Here is a 16,058-nt window from a genome sequence, read left to right as displayed (position 1 = left end):
TTGAAATAAGAAACCGATTGGGAAGGAATCGCACCGAGAGAGCATGAACTTGGCTGAAAATTAATTCAGACATTAAGATAACATTTCACATGGTACAGAAAGAATATTGAGCTATTTGGGGGGCACAGATCGCTGTGTGGAATAGACAGAAAATGGATGTTGCAGAATGGCAATAGCTCACTATGAAACATCATATTGCTAATTCTTGCTCCTTATCAGCTGTCCTTTTCTTTCCATCCCCACAGCCGAATCTCTTGTTCAGTCTCTCATTATATCCTGACCTGCCTACCTCAATCAATGTCCACATTTCTGGCCTCTCAAACGTACACATTGCCACTAAAAGTAAATATTCCTTGTCCATTATTTTGATCACATCTTTCCCACTCACTCCTCATCCACTATCTACTGGTCACCTCCTTTAAGACACTATGTAAATACATCCCTCCTTCTTCTGATCACTTAGCAAGCTTCCAGTTGACTGCAACACCTCTCTGAAATCATCTGCAAACGCTCCTCTCTATTCACTTTTAAATCTTTTTTGAAAGCCTACTTCTGCAACGCTGCCCATAGTATGTCTTATTGATTTTGTTATTCTGATTTCCTGACTTGTCCACTTGTCTGCCCGTCCATCTTTAGACTGCGAGCTCCTCCAGGCAGAGAGCATCCATTATTTATTAGTAGTAGTAGTTGTTGTTGTTATTCATATTACCATGGCGCCCAGGAGACCTAGTCATGGACCATGATCCCATTCTGCTAGGCACTGTACAAACACAGAATGAACTGATGGTCACTGTCCCAAAGAGCTTACAATTTATGTGTTTTTATTCAGATTCTGATCTATTCTTGAATCTCTGGGAAGTGCTTAGCACATTAAGGACACTACCATCAACAAAACAACAACAATGGTCAATTGATAATAATACCAGTGGGGTTCACAGTTACTGAATCTGGGTCCCTTGCACCCATAATTCCATGACAAGTATTAAGCTTATTATTTCTGGACACTTGGTTTTTCCCCAATTAACAAGCTGAACCAAACTTTTGGGAAATCTACTGCTGAAAAGACAAACGAGAATGGTGGGAAAGATACAAACAGCCATGCTTCAGGGCATAAGCCAACTTCTCAGTACTGTGGGGTAGGAGGAAACTTTCTCTAGGGGCAGGTTATCCCATAACTGCCTATAGCTCTCTGCTACTGGTTGCTGTCTGAGACAGGTTACTGGATTAGATGGACCACTGGTCTAATCCAGTATGGCAATTCTCATGTTCCCACAGCGGTTAAGCACGCGTGGTTTCATTTTGTTTTACAATACAAGCACACTGAGACAGATTGGAAGTTCCCAGTTATTACCCACAAAGTGCAGCATGTGATCTCTACGTGGTGGAAGCTTGTGGCTGTCACGGTTTCCTCCCACACAATACTTTCAGTTTTTCTGGGCTATAATTATAGCGAAACAAACAAGGGCTCAAATCAATCCCAAATACGCTTTGGGTATTTGAGAGATGGGTGAGGAATAAAACAAAATCTATTCTGTGGCAGTAGATAGAAGGGACAGACACGACCAGTTGGGTTTCCTGATTACAAGAAGAAATGTTTCTTGAGACTCCGGTAAGTTTTACAAATGCTGTGCCTTTGTATTTTCTGTTGTCATACACTGCTGTGGTTCTATGAGACAAATACAAAGAGTATACCAGTGTGTTACCATAGGTAACCTCCCAACGGTGATGGCACAACAGACATCATTTCTCCAGTGAAGCAGATAGTACAGCATTCATATCGGATACCTTAATAGCGTATCATATCAAGTGCAATTAAAATCAATGATGCAACTTCTTAATTCACCAGTTGTACTGGAGAGTCATCTCTCTGACGAAATGATGCAAAAGGCTGAATGGCAGAAGCTCAGTGCAAAGCTGCTGTAAAGAAATGGAAACCAAGTCTCTTTTATGTTATGATTCTTATATAAGTCTCTTTCTTGCTTGAAGTCAATATATTGTCTGGATTGCTATAAAAGGTAGAAATACTGATCTGCAAGGAACAGTCACTGAGAGAGCTAGTACTTGGTTGTCCAGTCAGGTGTGAAAATGTACACGATATACAGACATGCCCAGGCTTCAAAACTCAGATTCAACTTTTGAACACCAGTGTGCCAGCAGTATTTGGATCCAAGTTTTGGAGTCTGTTCCTTACAAAAATGGGAGCTATTTCCAAAATTTGTACCTTGATCTAGCTTCAGATTGCAAATACTCCTCCTGGCCAAAGTTAGAGTGTCTTTTGGATCCAGGATTTTGGCCTGAACCTCTCTCCAGGATGGTGCATCTGTGAGGTGGACGAATGAACAGCAAAATAGCTAACTGGTAAGAAGCTGCAGGTTTAGCACTGAATGTGGTCTCTTTCCTACAACTCAGTGGGAGGTGGGGAGTTTTGCAATCATCTGGCTATTTACCCTAAGTAATAGGAAGAACGATGTTTAATAAAACTGGGTTTGAGGAAGAACTGGCTGTTTAGCATGGCTGTACCTGAGCTTAAGTCTAAGTTGCTCCATTGCGGTCTATGCAGACCTAGAGAAAGAGGAAAGTAGATTTCTAAAGTACTGGAGGCTTTACAGTCATTCACAACATGGCATTGAATTGCAATTAAGTACCTTTTTTTGATAGACCATACAGCAAAATAATTTTTATTATTGTTTTCTGTAAGATCAAATCATGGTAGTTATTGTTAGACTAAATATTAAGACAGCTGGAATGTGAGAGTTGTAATTTTTCAGGCCTGTCAGGTTTAGCATGTCTGGAAAACATGGAAGATGGCGATGGAATATTATCAGTAAAAAACTGTTAGAGCCAAGATGGGTGATCCAAGATGTCACATCCATCAACAGACAAAGCCTGCATTTCTGTTCTCAGCAATGAAGTCCACATCAGGAATACAAATACCGAGACACTGGAGTGAGACAGGGTAGAAGTTTTTCAGCCTGGTTTAGTTATGCTTTAAACTGATGGATGTGGACATGACACATGTGAGTTATGTGATCCCTCAAGAAACCATTTGCAAATTAACTAATGAAATATTGTTTTGCTTGAAGTTAATTAAAGAGAGGCAGTGAAAAGCAGTAGCAAATAACTTACAAAGCCTGGAATGTAGATTTCAAAAACCTGGACTTCCCTGGCATGTCCATAATCCTCAGTGCATGGGTTACGTGGAGGAGTGGCAGAAAAGAGGGCTTAAGCTTCATATTAAGAAAAGTAAAAAGACTCTACAGTCATGTAATTGCAGGATTAATAGGCAGAATAAAGTGCTTTGCTCTACTATTTACATTTCCAGAGCAATTTATGAAAATCCTCACACAGAAAACCTCAGTAATTGAAAATGAAATTCAGAAACAGTGTGCTTCTAAGTTAAAGGACTTAGATGTAATTGCTCAAGAGTGAAGAGAAGGAACTGGTTAAACTTCCAAAATAGTTGAAAGTTTATTCCCAGTCAAAGCAAAAGGAATAGAGGGTTTTCTGTAGGATGTGGTAGCTTCTTGAACTATATTTTTGCCATGGTAATAATTCTTCCTCAAAAAAGGCTCACAATTTCTGGGTATCCAGGAAACAATTTACAAATCCTTTAGATGTCTACATCATATGTTGTTTTTGTTTGTTGGTTTGACACCAACATAGCTCCCACTCATCCTGAAGCGTATATTGAAGGGGAAGGAGATGGGGAGATCATGCGAAGAAATTGGGTTGTGGTTGGAGCACCATATTGCAGGAACAATATTGGAGTCTGGGAAAAGCTATTGGAAGAGGACAGCTCAAATCAAAGGGTTTCTAAGATTGCAATAGGATGGAGAATTTAGGATTATTAGAATTTTTCTCATTAGAAATGGACACAGACCTGCTGGTGATGTAAGTAAGTCTGGGCATAGTGAAAGTGGTCATCATATAATACCAGGAAGGGAACTGCCTCAAAAAGAGAGGGCACAAAAACTAAGGAGAGACCACACACTACAAGAGCTTTGTCCCTGGGTGTTGTATGGAACAGACTACTGAGGCAGCTAAAGAAGAGAAGACCACTCAGCAAGTTCAGCCAGACACAAACTTAGAAGAAGAAGAAGAAAAAGAAAACATTTCAGGGCACAAGGACTATCTAGGTAAGTAAATAAATCCTAGAAGGCCTCCCTTTCCATCTCCAGAAGTGTCACTAACTGGTAGAGCAGGCGATCTACTGGTATATGTTTCTAGGAAGGGGCAATTCAGAATAAAATATAAAGCCATTACAGGGAATCAAAGTGGAAGGGCTTTGGCTTGGAACACATATCTCATGTGCTAAAGCCCCACTACAAATTACCTGTTTGGGGGCAACAGTTTTATTTTCTGGATATAAAATATGTATCAAGCCTTGGGCTGTGTTCTAATCCACTGAACCAATTTCAAAATGATTTTAGTGCAATGGGAATTTTACTTTACTATCTGCTATGATGTAGCTGGCAGGTCTGAACACTTATAGATGCATGTGCAGTTCTCCTGAAAATGCTTCAATTTTATATGCAGAGGGAGGGCTATTAAAGAGTTGATTTGATGTTTGAAATGTAAGAAAAGGACCATTGGCTTTGACCTCTCATCTTAATGGAGCTGAGATTAACCTTTGCCTCTTACCCACATCTACAGATCCTTCCACAACTTCCCACCCCCGTCCTAAGGACACCCAAATCAACATCCTTGTCATAGCCTTTAGGAATGTACCTACCAAAATGTACTGAGGTTTCAAGGTGACATGGCCTCTTTTATTAGGTTTGCCACTATATTGATTAAAGTAGGACTGAGGACCATTTTCAGCTTGCCAACTGACCCATTGCGTCCCCTAGGAAATTCTGGAGAGCGGAAAGCATAACTGAAAATGAGTATAACAACAACAAATGTTCCAAAGATTTCTGACTCAGGGGGATGATACAGATCATGTGACATGCACAGGGACTCATTTTACTAACTACACCCCCTAACACTTCCGTTTAGAAATTGACACTAAGTTATTACATTCTCCTCTTGGTAGAAAGGGTTTTAGTATCTCAATAATATGAACATAAAAAGTCAAGCATTTTCTTCTTTGTCAAACACTTGACCATTTATTCCAACCATGTTAATCTTGTTTAAAAAAATGCAGCTGCCCATCTCCTCCTCCAAGTTTAAAAAGAGGGTGAACCAAAGCTAGACACATTGTCCAGTGAGTTTTGTAGCATATCAGGTGTCCTCCACATTATATTTGGTTTTAGCTGATACGCTGCATTCATAGGTGTGCGCAAATGAGTCATGCAGTATGTAGTTTGTAGAGATTATTAGCCAAAGGCCAATGCACCGGCTCAGCAGCTCACATTTTCAATAAACTTTGCTTCTAACCAAAACCTAACACGTTTCATTGAAGCGGCACTCTGTGCTTTCAGAGCTATCAAATCCGTTACATAAAGGACCACCGTGAAGTGCTGAATATGTTCTTGCTTTAATCAGTTCAGAGAATAGAGATTTGTTTAAAATGGCTTTTTTTCCCAATCACACAGGGGCTGCCCCTGTAAATACCATGAGTGGGCACACGTGAAATACCAGGAACGCAAGCAACACATTCTGAAAATGTCAGCCCCCATCCATACACCTCTGCCTCCCACATGGCACTCCTACACATTTGACATCACAAGAACTCAGTGCTAGGGCTTGGGGTGTTTGTTTTTCCTTCCAAATGTCTCCCCCTCCTCCTTTTCTTCACACTACTGTACAAAGATGACAGCGAGCAGTTAGTAATAAACCCTCATGTTTATGTTAGGCAAACAATGGTACATCAGTCATACTCAGTAACATGGCCCATGACTGGATAGTGTGCTGTGCGATAGACTGGGAACCATGATGCCCAAAGACGTGCCAGCCCTTTATGCATCAAAGGCTAAAGCAACATGAAGCAGAACAACAATTTTGCATGTTCCCTTTTAGTTTAGCAAAACTGAACATAATACATAATCCTTGTTCTCCTGCTCCCTATACATCATGGCAGAAACCCATGAGGGTAATCTTTTAAAAGAAAATATAGTGGGATTTAATTTTTATCTGCAATTTTATTACCCCCCATAAAAATACTCCCCCTTACTTTGGGTAGTGCCACTTTGATCTTTCAGCTTATTTTCCTTTTAGTAACTGTTTTACCCCCTGTAGAAGCAGCTTGGAGGATATCTTTCCTTCACTTTGTTCTTACACGGGTCACATTCCTTTCATGTACAGGAAGGAGAGATCTCATTTCTTTATGCAATCCTAGCTTTAGTAACTTGCTTTTACTAATGAGAAATGGATAGACGATAACTGTACTTAAGACTCTCAGGAAAAAGGCTTTAAAAAGGGAATACAGTAATTGATTGATGGATTCATTTCAATTAAACTTGCCTTAATTTTACAGCTATTTGGCAGAGATGCGTCTGTAGCCTTAGAGATTATTGTGGGCTCTGAAAAACTCAAATACTGTATCTTCTTTCTCGTACAAACCCTGAGATATAGATGTATATTCTTGCCTCTCCAAGTAATTACCATGCAGACAATTTCAATTCAGAGCCAATAAGAGTAGCATCTTTTCTATCCAAAAACTAAAGGTCACACCTTGAGAAAATTGACCTTTCAAGAAATGCCTGGAAATAAGTGACGGGGAGGGGGCGGGGGTTGACTATTGTGCTTTGTTTACCGGCTGTAAAAAATAGCTTTCCTTGTCAGCCACAAATATTTGGTTTTTCATTGGCAGCAAAGGCTCTGGGTGAGTTCGCCTGTGCAAGGCGCTCAACAGACCCTCTCTTGAATTCTGCACACTGTACTCTCCTATTGTGTAAATTACACTCTATTTTGCTCATTTACCTGCTTCCCCATTAAGTTCAAACTAAACAATACAGCAGCTGTGGGTCTTATAACTATTTTATAAACCATAAAGTGTCAAGGAAACCTCAGCAAAGGCCAACAAATGCAGAACACCACTTTCTCCAGAACAACATGCAAATGATTTATAGTGTATATATTTATACATACTTAAAATCGCCTAGGATAGAGGATTTCTACTCATTTGGTCACATTAATGGAGAGCTTTTCATGGGAGAAGCTCCCCACTCATCCCTTCACAAGCATGGAACCTCTTTCCCCTCCCTTTGAGATGACAGAACTTCCTTGTGGCAAACCTACATGGAGAAATATTGTGTGTATTTCAAGTTTTATTGATGCAGTACATGGTTGAGAGCTGCTTCACAGGGAGCCAGCCTTGTCTTTTCTTCACTCTTTTGTCCAAAATGCTGCTTCCTGACACCTTGAGGGATCAAGCAACACCACACACTGCCTTAAAAACAGATGGGATGTGGGAGCGGGAGTCAGAGGACCAAATCTCAAGTTCATACCCAAAGGTTTGGAGGTGACAGAGGTAAAAGGAGGTGCATTGGAGCTCACCTTACAGATCTGCCCAATACATTCTAAAGAGAGAAAATATATGGGATGGTCCTCAAACGACTCTGTACAGATGTAGTTATGATGTGTACCGGCTTGTTAGCAGAATGTTTATTATGTGAATTCCCATAATTTTAAATTATAAAAGGTATTGGCTGTCACGCTACCCAAGGGATAAACCTGTGGATTCCCCTAGGATTCCAGACAGGCACTCTAGTTATACCCACTTATTTAGGGGGAGATGTGGCAGATATTGCAACCCCATTGAATCACTTAGGTGGTAAACACTTCCAAAGAGGTACCACATCTTGGGGAGGCTTGCATACACTGGTTCAAACTGGGATTTCCAGAGGCCAACAAACAAATAAGGGCATTAGGCATAAAAAGGCTGTGTTTAAACTGATCAGGGCCTTGATTTCGGATCCAGCAAACAGACAGGACCTTGTGTTCAAAGGGGGGCCTAACCCTTGCAGAAGGGTTGGAAAGTCTTTTCTCTGCTAAAACAATGAAGAGTCTGATAGCACCTTAAAGACTAACAGATTTATTTAGACATAAGCTTTCATGGGTAAAAAACCCACTTCTTCAGATGCATGGAGCGAAAAGTACAGATACAGGCATAAATATATACTGGCACATGAAGAGAAGGGAGTAACCTTACAAGTGGAGAACCAATGTTGAAGGCCAATTCAGTGGTCCACTCCCAATAATTGATAAGAAGGTGTCAATACCAAGAGAGGGGAAAATTGCTTTGATAGTGAGCCAGCCACTCCCAGTCCATATTCAAGCCTAAATTGATGGTGTTAAGTTTGTAAATGAATTGTAGTTCTGCAGTTTCTCTTTGAAGTCTGTTTTTGAAGTTTTTTTCTTGAAGAATGGCTACTTTTAAATCTCTTATTGAGTGTCCAGGGAGATTGAAGTGTTCTCCTACCGGCTTTTGCATGTTACCATTCCTCATGTCTGATTCGTGTCCATTTTTTCTTTTATGTAGAAACTGTCCAGTTTGGCCAATGTACATAGTAGAGTGGCATTGCTAGCACATGATGGCAAATATCACAGTAGATTTGGAGGTAAATGAGCCTCTGATGGTGTGGCTGGTGTGTTTGGGTCCTATGATAGTGTCGCTAGAGTAGATATGGGGACAGACAAGGCAACGAGGTTTATTACAGGGATTGGTTCCTGGGTTAGTGTTTCTGTGGTGTGGTGTGTAGTTGCTGGTGAGTATTTACTTCAGATTGGGGGGCTGTCTGTAAGCGAGGATTGGCCTGTCTCCCAATGAGTGGGGGATCATTTTCCAGGATAGGTTGTAGATTGTTGATGATGCACTGAAGGGGTTTTAGCTGGGGGCTGTACGTGATAGCCAGTGGTGTTCTGTTATTTTCTTTGTTGAGCCTCTCATGTAGTAGGTGACAAGCATTAATACCCCTCCGATATTTTGTCTGCTATGGGCTCATCAGACTAATGGGTTACTCTGGTGGGCTTTTAGCAAATGCATAAGAACTTTTATGGGTTTTATGAGATTTTCCTGTACTGCTTTTACCTTAAGAATAAATGTGCTTGCTTAGAAAGAGCTGTGTGGTAACTTGTAATTGCTGGCAATACACTCTTCATAGCCCTTGGAGAGAAAGCAACACACAGGCTCTGGACATGAGGCAAATTGGCTTGTGAGGATATCACAACAAAAGGCAGGGAGCTGTGTAGGCTTAAAACCCTGGTCAAGATGGAGAAAGACAGGTCTCCACCCAAAAGTAGTAACTGCTGGGAGCCAGAAACTTTAAATGGAAGCCCTCAAAGGACCATGAACTGGAAACAGAGCAGTTACTCTAAAACTGTAAGGGTTTATCACACTTTCTACATTTTCTCTGGTTTCATTCTCATGCCCATCTCTTCTGTTCCTCTTTTCTGCAACCCCATGCTCTTCTGTCACCTGGTCCACTACTTCTTCTCCCCCCCGCCCACACACACACACACATACTTTCCCTTCTGCTTTGTTCCCTTTTCCTCTACTAACCTAGACAAGCTCCCCAGCCAGGAGCAGTCCTAGAGGCCTTTAGAAACAAGGACCCAACCCAACGAGTCTCCAGGCTCTCTGTCAAAGGTTCTTGTAACCAGGGACAAGCCCAATCTCTGCAGGCCACCTGGGAGTCTGTGTAGTTCTATGACTACATTTTGGGACCACTGTTTTAGAAGAAAACATCTTAATTATGATGTTTTAATTACTGGAATGATCATTTTCACTTGATGAGTTTAAGGTCTTCTGCAGCAAGGATTAAGGAGACAACAAGTTCTCCTAACACATTGCATTCCTTCTTGCAAACTTCAGAACGAGAGAGAGAGAGAGAGCACACGCATGCGCACACATGTGTTAAAGACGGCATCATAAGACTTTGGTGTAACAGTGGATTCCTTGTTTCCACTCACCTCCATGCTGACAGTCTGAGCCAGAGAGGTCAGGGTCTAAATGGACATGAAGACTGAACTACCCTTTCACCTGCAGAGGAGGTGTCTCCAGGTCAGGGTTGAGGAATACTGGTGGGGCAGGTGAGAAGACATTTGCAACTGTCAGTGTCTGCAGTACTAGTATTTCTATGGATGAACAGAGTTTTAAGTCTCTAGGGCTCTCAACCTGGCACCTTTCATAGCATTAAAAAGTTCCTTGTAAAAAGGAAAGAACAGATGAGGCGGGAAGTGCATACCTTTGACTGAAATGCATTTAAAAGTTGAGATAACAATCTCTGGAGGAAGAAAGTAGGTTAGGAAACTTGGTCAATGAAAAACATGGGGCTTGGAGAAGAATTCTAGTATATTATGCTTTACCAGCCCTTTCATATCACACAGTACATTTCCTACAAAGCCAAAATATGTGGGTTGATGGCTAGCAGCCAAAGGTTGCACTCTCATGATGCACTTACAGGACACCATGCCATTAGCAGAAAATTCACACATAATATATCATTTATATTCTGAATCAGACTACCACAATATAGTCTTTTTCAAAGATTTGATTACAACAAAAAATAGCTAAATGTGTCAAAAATGAATCAGATTTTCCAATATGTATTTTATTTTTTGAGAGAAACAGAACCTTAAAAATAAAAAAAAAAAAAAAAAAATACAATTTAATTAGCTATCCAAAGGGAAAGGACCTAGGAGTATTCAGGCTATGGTTAGTCTATCTAAAATCTAATTTGCTTTCAGTGATTGTATTCCTTTAATATCAGCATGGATACTCCATTTAGACCTCCCACACTGACCAGAAGAAAAAATGAGAATTACTCATTCTTTACGTGACTAATGGACTGTCTTCCAAATTGCAGCATGCATTGTTTTACTACAAAGCAACGTAGCTTAACCCTAAAATGACCAGTATTAAGTTCTCAGTGACACAAAACAGTTTTATTTTAACTACTCTGTTGCTTGCTCCAGTCCAACCAGAATTATTGTATGGCTTTTTGTTGTTGTTCTATATCCAAACTTTGTTCTATATTCAAATGTTCGGCAGCAGGTTGGTGTTGAGAGTAGCGTCTTTTATCACAAACTGTGGATGTCCCACAAATGGAGCACTTAATTACTGTACGCTGGCCCTATAGCAGGGGGATGAGGAGGGTAAAGGAGGTTAACCAGACAGACTGACCCACCCTGTCAACTGGTATTCATCTCTGAGGAATCCACTCTCATCCTTGTCAGTGTACAGACACTGCAGCAGAGGTTATGGAATGAGCACTCTGTGATCCCAGCTAAACAAAACAAGGTCCCTCCCTCCCTTATGGAAGGGTCCTATAGACTTTAATAGGAATTAAACCCTTCGGACTCTGTATTCTAAGAAGCTACAGAATTTAATAAAGAGGCTACAGTCTCTCTATAGGATATTTGAGCCATTTAATAGAATTCTGCACCCAATAATATTTTATTTTCAGTTCTGTAGGCTAGGTCAAAGAAAAAAAGAAAAGGGGTATAGGGTGGGGAGAGCCACATTCTAGAGGACAGATCCTGTCCTCATTGAGTTACTGTGCCATTCCAACAGTGCAAAGCTCCCTAAAATTGGCTCATCCAGCCACACAAGGGAGGCTTTCCCCTCCATGGGGGATCTTCAGGTGATGTAAACACACTATAGGAACTCCTCCTGGGGAGTGGGTATAGTGGGTGGAACTGGGCATGGCCAGGGCATCCTTGATTATCCGTGGCTGCTACAATGGCCTTTTGGAGACATAGAAATCATGCACAAATTAGAGCAGCCTTCAGGTTTCTCTAACTTATTCTAAGGGGCTGGACCATGCAGAGCAGCTCCAGGACTTGGAGAACGTATGACACACCCACCTTTGCACTACCCCACCTTCGGATGTATAGAATGTTTTTTGGTTGTAGCTAAGGATCTGACCCTGAAGAGTTATTTTATTTTACATTCTATAGGCCTAGGATGGAGGAGTTCTGACTCCAGCATACATTCATATTCACCAAGAGAAGAAAATGCCACCCCTTTCCATTTTTCATTCTTTCCAGGGTGAAGAGGGTGAGTGAGGGAGCACAGAAATAATACTCATAAATTGCTTGAATTTAAAGATTGGAATATAAGCACTGAAAGCCTTGCCTCTTACAAACAATAGTCAATAGTCCAGGAAGCACATTAAGGAAGTATAATAGCTTTCCCTGTGGACAGAGGAAAGCTGTTAGTTTGCAAAGGGGAATCTGCTCTTTGAATGAGACAAATGAAACTTCTCCTGTGTTTTAAAGAAAAACAGAAATCCTTTTTTTTTTCCCATTCCAATCACAAACTAAACAGAAGCATTTAACAAATAAACAAACAAACAAACAAACAAACATTGGGTATTCCTTCAAGAGGATATGAAAAAGGGATGCATGCATTTTAAAGAGTTATAACTGTATGGACACAGGAATCACAGTGATTTAGCTCTGTGAAAGTGACAGAGATGTTTATACAGGCCCAATCCTCTTTCACAAAACATGCCTGCATGTCAATGAGGCATGTTTTGCGAAAGAGGATTCACTTTTCAAAAGTTACGCACTGCAGAATTACTCCTCGTTAGCTGGTTTTGTGGAGGGATAGATGAAGGGAGCTCAAAGGAATTGACCATTACAAACTTTGCCATCTTGCCTTCTTTAATGCATAGCAATGTACTCATATACACACATACATGCCCTACAGCAGTACCAAACAAATACACTTCACTGCAGACGCTTCCCCTTGTGGAGAGGATGAGAGAAGAAACCACGTTACAGATGTGTAGCCAGATTGCTTAATCCACTGCTGCAAGGTGCTCAGATATTATGGTATAACAACCTGTATACAATAGACTAGAACGGGAAAAAGAAGGATGAATAGCTTCCTTAACCACAAAGATAAAGTCTCAGAGATTCTTTGAAGTATGATAGATTACCCTACCTACTTGTTGCTTTCCCACCACACTTCAGAGCAAGTAAGCATCATCTGGCATTTGATAGTCAACCTGATATTGTCCTTCAATTTTTAGGTTAGAAAAAAAAACCAGAAAAGATTGTTGTTGTTGGTTTTTAAAGGATAAGGAAAAGCCACAAAGGTCCACAGTGAATTTAGAGAATATATAGTTTTACTAGTAAAACAGCACAAAAATGAATAACCTTTTTTGAGCAATGCTTTAATTATCAGGCTCTCCCCTTTGCTGGTGGCTTTTCATAGGATGGCTCCTTTAAAAACCTTTGCTTTCCTTTCTGTTCCCATGACACCTTTCCTTTCACCTCAAGTTTAGCATTTCTTTTCTGCACTGTGGTCACTGATTAATGCCCTGACCTTTGACCTATTAACTCCTACAATAACAAAACAAAAGACTGATGCTGCCAGTGCCCAAACTTTAAATACGATCTTTCCTGTGGGGTGATATGAGGTCTTCGGGATTTGTGTGAAAAAATATGGTCCCTTCCCTCCCCCAGCCAATTACTTAGGTTTCAAGCTGTAAACAAGTGACTAGATACCTGATTGAACACAACTTTAAATAATCCACAGTAACATTATTTACTTGGTTCTGATCAAGACCCAAAGCAGCTTGCTGAACAGTAAACAAGCTGCTGGCCAACTCTAAATGAATAAGAATATAGGAAAGCCAGATACAAAGTAGTTAAGCCTCTGTAATAGACTTCAATAGCAGGCCTTCTCCTTCTCTGTTACAAAATCAAAATAGAAAAGCATCTCTTAAATAACCTTCCCTTTTGTGGATGGCTTCAGAGAAACATTCACAGGCAATCAAGCCCTGCAATGCTCCAGAGCCGCCTGCCGTGTACCCAGAGCAGCTTTGCTCATCCTTGGGAGCCCTGGTTACGCCTGTTAGTTTTGCTCTTCGTGTCGAACCTAATGAGAAAATGCTGAAAACAAATCACTTTGCTTTGCCATAGAAGCTTGAAGAACTCAAAGCTTCCAAGAGTGAGAAGCCAGGAGAGATGATAAAAATGAATGGGGGAAAAGGAAAGAGTGCCTAGTGATTAGAGAGCCAGGACACCTGGGTTCTAATCCCAGCTCTGCCACTCACATCATGTGACCCAAGACAATCCTTTCATCTCTCTGTGACGCAATGTAAAGTGGAGAAATTGTAAACTCTCTTGGGCAAGGGCTAGTTTTTGTTGTATTCTTGTACAGTGTCTAGCACAATGGGGCCATTAGGCGGTACTGCAGTACAAACAAAGAATAAGAAGTAATGCCACCAGCTCCCAGGTGGGTTGTGAGAATCAGCTTTGAGCTTGAGCAGCACCTTAGAAGTACACAAGAGCATTAGTTAGATTCCAAAGGGATGGTTGTGTCAAAATAGAAATTACTGTCTTGTTTGATCGCTAAAAACCCTACACCTTAAGGCCTCCGATTTCTTGTTTTTCAAAGAGTATTTGAAGGGCAGAGACCATGAAGACAGTACCTGAAAACTACATATGGTGTATTCCCAACTGGTTGAGAAGAAAATGTTTCTGTTTCTAGAATAAGGCTCGGTAGTGGAAGCTGAAGCTGGCTGGGGTGGTCAAACGGGCATGCATACTCAGAGCCAATTTTCAGCAGATGGTAAAGATCATAAGCTGATTCCAAGCAGGGCAGGAAGTGACTACCTTGGCTGCTCTGTGAAGCCTCCATTGAAAATGAGGAGTGGGTACACAAGCAAATATCAAATGAGGACAATCACAGAAGCAGCTACATAGGTTCTCTGACCGCTAAAGGAGTCTAAAGTTGAGGTTCATGCTATCACCTCTGCTGCTTTTCTAGCCAGTGTGCCGCACGGAACCTCTGAGCCGGGGGACACCTTTAGATGAAAAGCTGTTAGGCTGTTACTTGCGTTATCAGCGCTTTCTCTACTGAACTTGTTCTACATCATCACCACAAATGCAGAAACAGCTCAAAGCAGAGACCAAGCCAGGAAAAGCCTGATACCCGTTTAATCACAGCTAAGCTATCTAGAAGCAGTGTAACCACTGCAATAGGTCAATCTGAGATAAACAAGGGCAATGCTCTTGAACCCCACTAAAGATCCAATTTCCCATCCATCCTCCTCCAGAGACCCAGCTGTTTTCAAGCCCATGTCAAATTGTTTTAGAGACAAGAAAATAACTTGCAGCCAACAGCACCCACCGAACTTGCACTTCTAACGATAACTTCAATAAAATTAGTGTCCCACATCTCCAGCCCCCTAGTCAGGGAATGACACCAATTCAGGCTCTGATCCTGAGAAGTTGGAAGTGCTCAGTGTCAAGGGCTTAAATGATCAGAGGCTTAGTGAATTGGAGCATTTGTGAGTGAAATAGCAAAACTTTTATAGAGAAGGGATAGTTCTGCCAAAACTGCAGTCACTGGTTATTCAAGAATTCTGGGTGACTCCCAAATCTGGTTCTTTGTTTATTTCAGTTAAGCACAATACCCCCTGAGCATACATACAATTGACATAAAACAGCAATAAATAGAACCCAGTGGCCAAAAGCTGAGATGCCTTCCACATCTCAACATATTACAGTTCCCCTGTCCCCAATCTGCTGAACATTCTCCATGGCCTAATGCTCTTCAGTGGAAGAAGAGAGCCCTTGTATTGGGACTCAAAGACTAGGCTCTAGCAATCCAATAGAAAAGCTAATTCCATTGGTTGAGATTGCCTCAAAAAATGTCCTATCTTTAAGCACCTATCAAAATTAACCTGATGGGCAGCTAGCTTGAGTACTAGAAGCAAAGTCCAACATCCATGTAAACCACGCTCATGACATAAAAAGAACAGGAGTACTTGTGGCACCTTAGAGACTAACAAATTTATTAGAGCATAAGCTTTCATGGGCTACAGCCCACTTCATCGGATGCATAGAATGGAACATACAGTAAGAAGATACATATATACATACAGAGAACATGAAAAGGTGGAATAAGAGGCTAATTAATTAAAATGAGCTATTATCAGCAGGAGAAAAAAAACTTTTGTAGTGATAATCAAGATGGCCCATTTAGACAGTTGACAAGAAGGTGTGAGGATACGTAACATGGGGAAATAGATTCAATATGTGTAATGACCCAGCCACTCCCAGTCTCTGTTCAAACCCAAGTTAATGGGATCTAGTTTGTATATTAATTCAAGCTCAGCAGTTTCTCCTTGGAGTCTGTTTTTGAAGCTTCTCTG

General features: G+C 41.0%; 1 protein-coding gene across 5 annotated transcripts in view; it reads left to right on the top strand.

The window, feature by feature from the left end:
* The window catches only part of RASGEF1A (RasGEF domain family member 1A), a 264,311-nt gene that overhangs the window by 193,182 nt on the left and 55,071 nt on the right, over window positions 1-16,058 (top strand). Inside the window, exon 1 of one of the 5 annotated variants that reach the window (XM_073353264.2) lies at window positions 1,454-1,609. The exons of the other annotated variants lie outside the window; for them this stretch is intronic. Coding sequence (XP_073209365.1) covers window positions 1,592-1,609 — 18 coding nt within the window. The 5' untranslated portion in view covers window positions 1,454-1,591. Of the gene's footprint in view, window positions 1-1,453; window positions 1,610-16,058 lie in introns of those variants that run through there. 5 annotated transcript variants of the gene reach the window in all.

This window comes from Lepidochelys kempii, chromosome 7, assembly GCF_965140285.1.
Source record: "Lepidochelys kempii isolate rLepKem1 chromosome 7, rLepKem1.hap1, whole genome shotgun sequence".
Taxonomy (NCBI): domain Eukaryota; kingdom Metazoa; phylum Chordata; order Testudines; family Cheloniidae; genus Lepidochelys; species Lepidochelys kempii.
This window is presented reverse-complemented; position numbering and strand designations above follow the sequence as displayed.